Raw genomic sequence first — 13196 nt, 5'->3', positions numbered from 1 at the left:
CCATTTTTTTTTACCGTGTATCATTTTTTTTCCTGTGTAGTCCTTATCCATACATACAACTTTGCCGAAGACACCAAATCGATCAAAAAAATTCCTTCAAAAAATACAGATTTTTGAATTTTCATACATCATTTTTGTATGGACAGCTGCGAAATTTGTATGGAAAATTATATGGACAAACTAATGATGCAAAATTGCTTCTTTGGGCATAACGAAGGCACCAAAAAAGTTTCAGTCGGATTAAAAAATACAAAAAAAATCGAATTACCGAAATCCTAGCGAACTGCTCAATAATGAAATTATAATTTCAGTCTTAAAAAAATGAAAGATGGAAAAAGTTCAAAAGTCTACTAAAATGAATGTAAGAAGCTCAGTGCTTCATCTATTGCATTCCAGCTTTAACCACGTCCATGAGCTCTGACTCCCACTCCCACGTACATATAGAAAATTGCGTCAGGTGCAGGCCCGAATGTACTCACGTGTCTCATTAGTGCACTGTTGCATGCACTGCTCGTACGTTTCAAAATTGTTCTGCAGATTGCCCCCGCAGCCACCCCAGATGAAGACGGTGCAGTTGTTGATCGTCTGGTCGTACCGGTACCGGTCCCCGAAGCCCTGGCACGGTCCCGGCAGGCCCGGCCCGGTGCATTTCTCCGTTTTGTTCTTCGGCTCTGTGGGATGGATTCGAGGGAGAGGGATGGAACGAAGTTTTATTTATAGGAAACTCTGCTTAGAAATCAAATGAAGGTTATAAAAAAATGAGTAATACTGAAAACTTCATACGGTACACTATTCCATCCTTGGCCGGTTCCAGGTTGGTCGGGATGGCCGATGCCTCTGGGAGGAGCAGGCACAGGCACTCGGTGATGCAGACGACGGCAACGATGGCTTTGTAGATGATGGCCCCGGCATGGTTATGGTGCATTATTCGCCACGGTGGAGGAGGTTCCTGGAAGGAAAATGAAAAACAAATCATATCTTTATTTAATAGCAAAACTCATAGACAAATATGACAAAATCCAGCAATCACAATTCAGAAGGAAAAGTCCTTATTTACCCAAATTTCAATCAACTGTGCCATAACATTTAATCTTCGACACGCCGGAAACGACCTTTCCAACAAACAACAACTGTGTGACATTGGCCTCTCCAGAACGTCTGCCAATCGTCAGAGTCCGAGTACAGTTCCTCCGCCCCCCCCCCCCTCGAGAAATCCGATTCACGGTACGTGTTACAACACCATTTCAACCAGGCTTGCTGTCGGTATCTCCGGCGGACAGCTTCTGGCTGTCAATGCACAGAGTTGTTCTCGAAGTGCCTCACTCCACGCCGCTGACGCGACACCTGTTCCACAGTTTGGTCACGTCGTCGACTGCTTTTAGATTAACTTTATCGAAATCTAAAAGCTGAAATTTTCCGGCTCGTATCGCGCTCGGTTCTTACTGTCTGTTTCACACGATGTTCTGGGGGGGAAATAAGGAAGAACCTTGAAGAAAAACACAGACCGTCGGACCCCAGCAAATAAATCAATTATAATTCCTTCGAATTCCGGTGTCGAAATATTTCTTCCCATAAGAGTCCAACATAGAGCCAGAATTCGATCCGGGCACAGATTTATTGCTTCTGACTCTTTGACCGTGTCTCGCCAAAGCTCGCTTCGCCCACCTCCCCTCGCAGCAGACAATTTTCCTGAAAGTCGTGTGCTGCTGCTGAGCCTACCCCATATATACCACTTGGTGTTAGTCGGTTGTTGTTTGTGTTACCAATGACCGGTGATTAAAAATCGTTTTTTGGTGTGTTATAAAAGTTTGTTTTGGTGAAAACTGTGTTTAAATGTTGTGGAAGATCCTGCGTGCATCGTAGAACACGGAGTGCATCATCAACAACAGTCAGCAGTCGTCAATTATCGAGTTGGATTCTCCTTTCGCACTGAAGATAAGTACCGCAGTTATTTGTTTTATTGGTATTGTTTTGTTTGTGTTGTCGGGCACGATCAGCCCGTTGCGTTGCCTCGATGGAGGTAGACGACGACAACGAACACACGCAGCCTTGTGCTCAGTGTGCGAAGCCTTTCGCTGATGATGAAGAATCTGTTGAGTGTTTTGGTAGTTGCAGGCTGCAAATACACAAAAATTGTTTGCCCGGTGCGTCACCCGAACACATAGAAATGCTACGCATGATGCCTAATGCTGTGTTTGTGTGCAATTCGTGTTTAGCACTGCATGAATGTGAAGATGGGTTCTTCCAAAAATCGTTTGATGAAATTCTCTGTAAACTCAACGAGTTCGCGGTTGTTTTAGAATTGGCAAAAAATTTCGATAGTCGGGTAAAGAAAATTGTGCGTGATGAGTTGGTGAAAAGTGATGCTCCTGTTAGCGTTCCTGGAAAAAAAGATGTGACTAACAGTGAACCCCGTTGGAATCTACGTTCAGCATCTCGTAAGCGGAAACTGGAAGCTGAAAATCAAAACGGAAGCAATGGTGATGAGACTCCCAAGTCAATTCCATCATTTGCGGAAGTTCTAAATAGTAAGCGAGCCAAGAAAGATGACAACGTTAAAACGGTGCCAGCTGAGAGGTTGAAGGTTAAACCGAATCCAGTGGTCGTCATTCAGCCGAGGAAGGAGTTGATATTGGAGAAAAACTGCGAAAAAGGAATTAAAACAGAAAGTTAACCCAAAGAATTTGAATGTCAACCGTGTCATTGAAGGAAAGGATGGAGCAGTTATTGTTGTTGTGAAAGATGACGAATCATCACAAAAGTTGAAGGAAAGTGTTGAAAAGGAAATGGGTGACCAGTTTGAGGTTAATGTTCGTGACAGTATGAAACCCACTGTGAAAATCATCAACATCAGTGAGGAGTTTAATGAAGACGAACTGAAGGCTACGCTTATTGAAGACAATGACGTTTTCCATGACTTGAAACATGTTAAGCTCCGTAAGTTTTACAGAAATGAAAAAAGAAGTTATGCACAGTTTACAGCCTTAGTAGAGTTAGATGCGACGACCTTTTTTAAAGTGATGGAGTTGGAAAAAATCTTTGTTGGATGGGATCGCTGCAGGGTTTTTGACGGACTTGAGGTTCCAAGATGTTTCAAATGCTGTAAGTATAACCATAAAATTGCAGAGTGCAAAGCAGAGGTAGACACATGCCCCAAATGTTGCGGGAATCATCGAGGGAAGGACTGTAAGTCAACTGTAGAGAAATGTGCTAACTGTGAAAGAGATCGTGTTGAGGGGAATCTGGACGTTGAAACGGATCATGCTGTATGGAGTACCAACTGCCCAGTTTATCAAAGGTTTATTAAACGTCTTAATAAGCGGATTGATTACACTGCATAGCAACCAGACAAGCCACATGATGTATTGTATTTGAATATTGCGGGACTTCCAACGCATTTCGATGAGCTTCAGTTGTTAATTCAAAATCAAAAACCAAAGCTTGTAATTTTGACGGAGACGCATTTGACCGCTAGTCACGATCTTGCCCGGTTTGCAGTACCTCGTTTTGAAATGGTGAATTGTTTTTCTAAATCTCTTCATACCGGTGGAGTCTCGATGTACATCGACGATCGTTTGACTCATGAAATTGTATCGAATAAAACCGTTGGGGCAAACTGGTTTTTGTCGGTTGATATAAGCAACAGTAGTTTCAATGGAATTTTTGGCGGTGTTTATCACTCTCCAAGCAGCAGTGATAGGGACTTCGTTGAATGTTTCGAAAGTTGGCTGCAAGAAGTGGTTGTGGAGGACAAAACGAATGTAATTGCAGGAGATTTCAATATTCGTTGGGGGCAAGGTCCGTACTCTCTCGAGCTTAGAAATGCAACGGATGTAGCTGGATTAAAACAAAAAATAACAGAATATACTCGTAGCCACGGTGGAAGTAGATCGATAATTGATCTGGTGTTTTCTAATATAGATGAATGCGATGCCAGTGTTGTTGAGGAATTCAAAATTAGTGACCACGAAACAATCGGTGTGTGCGTCCCGGGTGCACTAGTTGTCAGTTTGCCAGATAACAAAAAGACGTTTGTGTCATGGAAGAAATATTCCAAATCTCGTTTACAAGCCTTGTTAAGAAGTGATGTCACCCTGCAAACTCAAGAAGTATCAGTGGACGCAAAAGCGAAAGTTTACAGCTCCTCGTTGGTGAAAGCAGTATCTGAATTGACGGAAGAACGAGTTGTGAGAGCGACTAGAAGCAACGCATGGTTTGGATCAAGTTTACAGATGCTGAAACAGCAGAGAGATGATGCATACAAGACGTACAAGCGGACAAGCAGTGAGGAATGCTGGCAACGGTATAAGATCCTGCGGAACCTTTACGTCAAAGAGCTACGTAATGCAAAAACGGCTCTGTAAGGCAAGAAATCGACCGGTGTAGTGGAGACTCTAAAAGGCTGTGGAAATGTTTAAAGTCGCTGATAACTCCAGGAGGCATGAAGAAATCATCAATTGTTTTTGAAGGTGATGAAGGTGGTTCCTGCTCTGATGAAATGACGGCAAGAAAGGTTAATAAGTTTTTTGTAAAAAGTGTTGAGGAAATCCACAAGTCAATACCAGCGCCTCAGTTACCAGAAGTTTCAAGTTTGCCTCCTCAAAATCTATTTGATTCATTCCAGCCAATCACGATGGAGAAGTTGATTGAGATAGTTGCGTCGCTAAAAAAATGCTCTGGTACTGAAAATATCACCAAACAAGTGCTGTTAGACTCATTGGGCATTGTTGGTGGTAAACTGTTGGAGATTGTTAATGTTTCGCTACAACAAGGTGTTTTCCCGAAGGAATGGAAAAATCTACTGTCATACCGATTCCAAAAGTTGCAAAATCGACAAAACCAGAAGATCATCGACCGATAAACATGCTGCCATTGTATGAAAAAGTGTTGGAAACTGTCGTGAAAGAACAGTTATTGGATTTCATAAACCGTGAAGAGATCTTGTTGACCGAACAGTCTGGTTTTCGTAAAAGCATTCCTGTGAATCAGCGTTGAACCTGTTGCTGCTTAAGTGGAAACAAGCTATTGAGAATAAAAGGACGATTCTTGCTGTTTTCGTAGACCTCAAGAGAGCGTTTGAGACAATCGATCGCCGTAAGCTCGTTGAAGTTTTACGACGCTATGGAATAGCAGGGAATGTACTCAAATGGTTTAGCAGTTACTTGGAAGAACGAACGCAAGTTACTTTGTTTAATGGTGTACTATCTCCGGAAGTTGCAGTTGACCTGGGTGTTCCACAGGGCAGTGTTTTGGGACCGTTGTTGTTTATATTGTATATGAACGATATCAAAAAAGCGTTACAAAGATCTGAAGTGAACCTGTTTGCTGACGATACTGTAATTTACGTCACTGGATGCTGTCGCGAAGAATGCTGTGAAATCCTGAATGCTGAGCTGAATGTGTTTGCTGACTGGTTAAAAAGGAAGAAGCTCAAGTTGAACGTGTCGAAAACCAAGTGTATGCTGATAACTAACCAACGGAGGGACGACACTGACGGAACAGTTTACATAGATGGCGAAGTAGTCGAAAGGGTTGATGTGATTAAATATCTGGGTGTTATGTTAGACAACAAGTTGAACTTTGATGAGCACATCAACTATACGATTAGGAAAGCCGCTAGGAAACTGGGTATCATGTACAGGTTGAACAAGTACCTTTCTTTTGATAACAAGTTGATGATCTATAACACACTTATTGCTCCCCATTTCGACTACTGTGCCTCTATTTTGTTTACCGCAACACAGCAACAACAGAAACGTATGCAACTTCTTCAGAACAAGGTGATGCGTTTGATATTAGGATGTGAAAGACTAACACCAAGAAGTTTTATGCTTGACTGCCTACGATGGATGTCAGTTAGACAACGTGTAGAATACAATACTTTAGTTTTTATTTTTAGACTGACAGAAGGAATGGCTCCACAATACTTGACGGATACAATAGTTTATGGAAGTGATGTTCATCAACATTTTACTAGACAGGCGAGAGAAATTAGGTTGCACAACTTCAAAATGACGTCTACGCAGAATTCACTTTTTTACAAAGGATATCGTTTGTTTAATATGTTACCTGAAGCAACAAGAAACTCGTACAATCTACGTGATTTTAAAAAGTTTTGTAAATCTTTTGTAAGGCAAAGACCACTGTTGTAAGTGACTGCAGAACATTGACTGAGGGTGGCTGTGACAGAGAGTGTATGGTTTAATTGTTTGTATGTTTGGATTATTGGTTTGTTTGTTTGCTCTCTTAATCGGTGCACGTCTCAGTGAGTATATCAGACATGCGTGTGGAATTAATTTACCAGTACCCAATGTTTAAAGCAACCTGACAAGTGTTGAGGATGGAAAAAGAGAGACAAGGATGGGCATACACGGAAGTTGAGTAAGATGATAGGATTGTCTCCAAAATTATCGAAAGATATCTGCTCATAATCCTTCCATACTACAAAAGATGTGTATGGGTAAGAGGTGGGCCATCCAGAAAAAAACCCCCACACTATCTCGCCCGAAAGACAGCTCAGACAGGCCACGTACCGCACCACACCCTCTGGCAAGACAATTCGAATTGGCTCTTGTCTTGTTGTTGCTCGGGCCCCCTCACGTACTCCGAGGAAAAACATGGCACTTGTGTTGTGGATTTATTGCAATAGAAACGAAATCGAATGGGGCAAAAAGCGGCTTTTCATGGGCAGGACTGGTGAGAAAAACATGGTATGGAGTGGCCCATTTGTGGGAATTTCGGCGAAAAGAAAGCTTATACCCATCTTCACCGGCGAGGTAATGGATGTTTTGGGGAATCGAGACTTGCGGGGCGGAGATGGTAATGTAAACGACTTTTTCGGTGTGGGCACTGGCTCTGTGACCTCTGAGGAAAACGGAAATCGGATTTCGATGGGGAGGATCACGGATTACGGACGTTTAGCCGATTGGTGTCACTTGGGATAGTAAACTATTTCCAAGGGACTTAAAATATTAATATAATTCTGTATCAACTTCTAAGAAGTTTTGGCACGACATTTTTTAATGAATCCTTAGAAGATGAAAAATAAAAACCAATTTCAATTAATAGAATATTAGCTACTTTAATATTCAAGTAACCTATTAAAACTAACAGACCAAATTCTGCCCCCTAACAAAATATTAGGCTTGGTTGGAGAAATCAGAAAATTCTGTCCAGACTTGATTATCTGTAGCAATTATCCAAAGGTTTCTATGGGACTTTGAATAATCAAATTATGAATAAAATGTGTTTATCATATTTGTCATCTGCGACTCTATTTTATTCAAATTTGAATAGTGTAATTCGCAATTTTCAGTGTAAGAACGGGCCTTGACCGATCTTATGCACTAGTTTCCCGACGAACACGCACTGCCCTTACACCTACATCTCACCCTTGCACTGAGTCAGTACGAGCAGCACGCTAGAACACGCTTTGAGTGTTCGTGCCAGGCATGCACACCTTCTTTTCCGGTTACGCATTTTAACTCGGCTGGGGGTGGTACATTAAGTAGGGTTTGATGTAAGTATAAGCGCCTAACCATTTATAGTGTGCCTATCAACATTCATTAAAGCAAAAACTGTTTTATTTTCAATTGATAGAAAAGAGTTGAAAAGCTTTGAGAGATAAGAGAATCAAAAGTTAGTAAAATTAAAATCAAATGTTGGATATTAAATAGAAGAATCAGTGGAGAATTGGGAATCAGAAGAGCAAAATAAAAATAGGAGATAGGTGGTAGCTGAGAATGAAGAGAACAGAAACCCCGTTGTGCGATGTTTCAGGTACATCCACAGCAGTTGACTCAACATACTGCGAATCAAAACAATACCGTCTACAATCACAAATTACTTCCCTTTCCCACATTGTCGCGCTCCTTTCTTTTAGCCGTCTCGACTCTGACCCGCGGTGGTCAAAGGTTTACGATCCGTTTCCACAGGCCACCAGCTAGGTCATCATGAAAACCAAGCCAACGTGGAGGTAAGAAAATAGGACACTCGCAAGGAACTAGAGCTATACTGTTCTGATCAAGATAATGCAGATGATCTAACAGAACTACGGATGTAGTTAGTTACGCTCCTTCCAGGATGTTCCTTACGTGGACGTCAACCGAAGAGCACGCAACAAGGTCAGTGCCATTGCATGCTCTTAGGTATCAATCCTTGGCCTGCAATTTGAATAGTGTAATTCCTGTTAAATTCCATAATGCTTTTTTAGATATTTCAACACCGCCATTTTGATTTAGTTGAGAGATCATACTAAGGGTCGAGAATAAAAAATTAAACAACAAAAAATATGTTTTTCTTGTGATTCGATTATCCAAACATTTGCTTGTATTTTCCAAGGTTACGGAATAATGGAGTCTGGAGTGTAAATTGGTGCAACTATAAAAAACTGCAAAAGTTTCATACAATCAGCAATAGGTACTTTGTTGCTTAGGGTGTATGGCGATTGTCCACGATCCATACAAACAAGTTTTTTTTTGTATGGACAATTGTCCACGAGGGGGAGGGGGGTAACAAATTCTCAAAAAAGAGTCCACGTGGGTCATGGATGGTCCCTTACATACAATTCAGGAAAACACTTGTGTACAGAATTTTTCAGTTAAAAGCAAAAGGTTTTCCGACTCTAGTTTAGCGTTCGTTAGATTGGTCAACTCAAAAACCAAACAATTATATAGTAGTATTTCATATTAAGCAAGTGCTGAAAAATTGAACTTTTCCGCACTCATATTTGCACTGTTATCCTTTGTGATGATTAGTGAGCAACAGGAAAAGTTAGTATTTTCAAAAAGAAAATGTACGAAATTTTATTATAAATGTTCGTTATCTAAAATATTATTTTATATTCATATTTATCAATTTATTTTGTCCAAATAAGACATTTTGCGAAATCGTAGTGACTCTACTACATTTTTGTGAAGAATTACTTGATTTTTTTTGCATAAACTTGCTATTGTTATTATTACGGTAACACATTAGAAACCCATAGGGCCCCATAGGGCCGTCCATACACCTCGTTGATACTTGGGAGAAGGGGATGGCAGATTGTCCACGCACCATTCAAACAAGTTTATTTTGTCCAAAATTATAAATTCCCAAAAAGTGTCCTCGTGAGGTTTATAGACCAATCGAGGACCAAAATTAGGGTTTACAATTTTAATTTGAAGTTATTGTCTCCTCTACTTCAAAACTTTATTTTAAAGGATAGGTGGCAAAAATCATTGGTACAGGTATTTTTAAGGAAATAACTTGCACAGAAGATTGAAAAATATTTAGAATACATCATTTGATATTTATATTTTCATTTACAATCAAATATGGAGTTTTTTTTTAAAAAGGTCCAATAAACCAAAATTTCAGTTTTTACTTTTTGAGTGTTTTTTATACACCTCACCCAAAAAGCAAAAACAGAAAATTTGGTTTATTGGACCTTTTCAAAAAACTTCAGAAATGGTCCTTTCCAGGTTTTGCCTTCCTCACCTTACTGAGGAAAGGCTATAAAATCACTCGAAAAATGAACTTCTTAATTTGACCTCGTAGACCCACCTTCACGTATACCTATCGACTCAGAATCAAATTCTGAGCAAATGTCTGTGTGTGTGTGTGTGTGTGTGTGTGTGTGTAGGGATGTGGGTCTGTGCACCAAAAAATATGCACTCGATTATCTCAGCACTGGCTTAACCGATTTGGACCGTTTTGGTCTCATTCGATTCGTCTTGGGGTCCCATAAGTCCCTATTGAAAATTATGAAGTTTAGTAAAGTACTTCAAAAGTTATGCTAAAAAAACGATTTTGGCGTATGTCCGGAAGATTGTAAAAAGGGTGGTTTTTGTAAGAAACCCTGTCATGTTATACATTTTCAGAAAGGTATTAAAAAGACCTTTCCAATGAGCCTAAAACATCAAAGATCTGACAATCCTATTAAAAGTTATTAGCACTTAAGTGTTATTTATACACTTTTTGGAGGCCGGATCTCAGATATTTCAATGACAATGATGTCCGGGTCCATCATGCGACCCATCGTTAGTTAGATAATCGAAAGACCTTTCAAATGAGCCTAAAACATCAAGGATCTGACAATCCTATCAAAAGTTATTGGCACTTAAGTGTTATTTATACACTTTTTGGAGGCCGGATCTCAGATATTTCAGTAAAATGATGTCCGGGTCTATCATGCGACCCATCGTTAGTTAGATAATCGAAAGACCTTTCAAATGAGCCTAAAACATCAAGGATCTGACAATCCTATCAAAAGTTATTAGCACTTAAGTGTTATTTATACACTTTTTGGAGGCCGGATCTCAGATATTTCAATGACAATGTTGTCCGGGTCCATCATGCGACCCATCGTTAGTTAGATAATCGAAAGACCTTTCAAATGAGCCTAAAACATCAAGGATCTGACAAACCTATCAAAAGTTATTGACACTTAAGTGTTATTTATACACTTTTGGAGGCCGGATCTCAGATATTTCAGTAAAAATGATGTCCGGGTCCATCATGCGACCCATCGTTAGTTAGATAATCGAAAGACCTTTCAAATGAGCCTAAAACATCAAGGATCTGACAATCCTATCAAAAGTTATTGGCACTTAAGTGTTATTTATACACTTTTTGGAGGCCGGATCTCAGATATTTCAGTAAAAATGATGTCCGGGTCTATCATGCGACCCATCGTTAGTTAGATAATCGAAAGACCTTTCAAATGAGCCTGAAACATCAAGGATCTGACAATCCTATCAAAAGTTATTAGCACTTAAGTGTTATTTATACACTTTTTGGAGGCCGGATCTCAGATATTTCAATGACAATGATGTCCGGGTCCATCATGCGACCCATCGTTAGTTAGATAATCGAAAGACCTTTCAAATGAGCCTAAAACATCAAGGATCTGGCAAACCTATCAAAAGTTATTGACACTTAAGTGTTATTTATACACTTTTTGGAGGCCGGATCTCAGATATTTCAGTAAAAATGATGTCCGGGTCCATCATGCGACCCATCGTTAGTTAGATAAGCGAAAGACCTTTCAAATGAGCCTAAAACATCAAGGATCTGACAATCCTATCAAAAGTTATTGGCACTTAAGTGTTATTTATACACTTTTTGGAGGCCGGATCTCAGATATTTCAGTAAAAATGATGTCCGGGTCTATCATGCGACCCATCGTTAGTTAGATAATCAAAAGACCTTTCAAATGAGCCTAAAACATCAAGGATCTGACAACCCTATTAAAAGTTATTGGCACTTAAGTGTTATTTATACACTTTTTAGAGGTTTGATTTCAGATATTGTGATAAAAATATTGTCTGAATCTTCCAAGCGAACTATCGTTGGATAGGTTTTTTTTATCAGACCTTGCCGATGAGCCAGAAATATTGATGGTCTGCGAACCATATCAAAAGAAATGAGTAATAAAGTTGATTTGTTAAACATGTTAAGGGGGAATGTTGCTATTTTTACTGAATGTATTGACTTTATGAATATGAGGAAGGCACCAACCACCTAAAGGTGGATTAAGTAACGTTTTTTTTTTAAATTTAGTTCTTTGGGACCACAAATCGGAAAGATCGTTTTTAAAATTATGCTTGTATTGCATTTTTCTTATATTTTTGCAGTTTATTTTAGATTTTCTTAGCTTGAGATCGACCAAAACACTTCACAACAGGACGCCAATAGATTCCGACCGGATATCTAATCTTATTTAATCTAACACAAACGCAGCCAGTCCGATGAAAGTATGCTGATATGTCTCAAGATTAGATTATGCCTCAAGCTCTTTTCTTGTCAATATTAATCAATATTAATAATTATAGTAAATCCGAGAAAAAATGAAAATGTAATAAAAAATTAAGGCAGCCAGCCCTACTGCATTGTGTTTACCGCAGAGAGAATTCAATGAACGAATCACATTTTAGAGAATCTAGTTCTTTTTTCAAATCTGATGTTTATATTTTGATCTCTTCTTGGCTGTTGATTTTTTTTTCATAAACCGATAAAAACACATAAAAGTACTGCAATCATTAAAAATGACAAGAAGGAACTTGAGGCGTTATCTAACCACAAGTTCTTCCCGGATGCTTTCTTCGGACTGGCTGCGCTTGTGTTCGATTAGATTAGATTAAACCGATAAAAATACATTTTTTAGACCAGCGATGGAATAATCATCATTAGGGTTAGTGAAATTTCACGATTTCGCGGACAGCGTGAAATCCGTGAAATTTTGCCTTTCCCGCGAAATCCCGTGAAATTTTATGTTTGTGTAAAACTGTAACTATTTTTCTCAAAATGATTTATGAAACTAGAATAAGAATAAAAATAATCTTATAAAATACTGTAGAAATAAGCGAGTGAATACCCTGGTTTAATTACTAACATAGGATTAATGATTTTTGACGATTTCGAAGACGGCGTAACGTGAAATCTATCAATTTTCTCAAATATTTTTTTTTTCAAAATAACAACATAATAAATATTTTACCCATACAGACTACTTAAGTAAATTTTATTAGTTTACAATTGAAATGCTTGATATGAACCATTTGAAGAATTGTTTATTTTTTTTAGAAACTTATTAAGTTTGGTAATTTGTAATTTATTGGAAACAGATTAAGGAAGGACGTTGTGGTGGTTCCTTTAGGTTAGTTTAGTCATATTTTCTTTGGCTGTAACAAAAATTTTACTGCATTTTATTTGAAAGGTATAGTTAAGAAGTTCTTAGTTCGAAGAAATTAAAAGAAACAAGCATTGTTTTATTCAAATTAAAATGAAGGGCATTTTTTGCTTTGAAATCAACTTTAAAAAAATTTTTTTGATTTTTTTTTCAATTCAATTCGGATTTCTTGGTGAATAATCAAGATAAAATCAGTTCTTTTGCAATTCTTAACAGAGATTTGGAGTTCCTTTCAGCTGTGTGTTGCATCATAATCCATTTTGGAACAACTTCTATAACTAAAGCACTAACAAGAGCAAGTAAAATAAATTAAAAATTGTGGTTTGGTTGAGCGTTTTAGCAGAATGCATTACTGTGAATACAAAGAGACGAGTTGTTCCTTTTAATTCCGCTATATATTTTTAATATCTTGACAGATACGTATTTCGTCTACTACTTGCAGACTTCATCAGTGTTCTGTTCTCGACTCGAGTCGAGACCTTCATTCAAATACCGCCACGGGTTCTGCTGTCCCCAGACCACACAC

At 38.8% G+C, this 13196-nt stretch overlaps 1 protein-coding gene across 6 annotated transcripts in view; it reads right to left on the bottom strand.

Annotated features, from left to right (window-relative positions):
- The window catches only part of LOC6039111 (contactin-associated protein-like 2), a 175357-nt gene that overhangs the window by 69905 nt on the left and 92256 nt on the right, over positions 1 to 13196 (bottom strand). For 5 of the 6 annotated variants that reach the window (XM_038263138.1, XM_038263139.1, XM_038263140.1 and 2 more), the window contains 2 exons: positions 784 to 949; positions 480 to 671 (listed from right to left, as the gene is read on the bottom strand). In XM_038263138.1, coding sequence (XP_038119066.1) covers positions 480 to 671; positions 784 to 925 — 334 coding nt within the window. In that variant the 5' untranslated portion in view covers positions 926 to 949. Of the gene's footprint in view, positions 1 to 479; positions 672 to 783; positions 950 to 13196 lie in introns of those variants that run through there. The other variant, XM_038263142.1, reaches the window with a different exon arrangement.

The sequence above is a fragment of the Culex quinquefasciatus genome, chromosome 3 (assembly GCF_015732765.1).
Source record: "Culex quinquefasciatus strain JHB chromosome 3, VPISU_Cqui_1.0_pri_paternal, whole genome shotgun sequence".
Lineage (NCBI taxonomy): Eukaryota > Metazoa > Arthropoda > Insecta > Diptera > Culicidae > Culex > Culex quinquefasciatus.
Note: the sequence above shows the minus strand (reverse complement) of the source record. Positions and strands in the feature narration are given on the sequence as shown.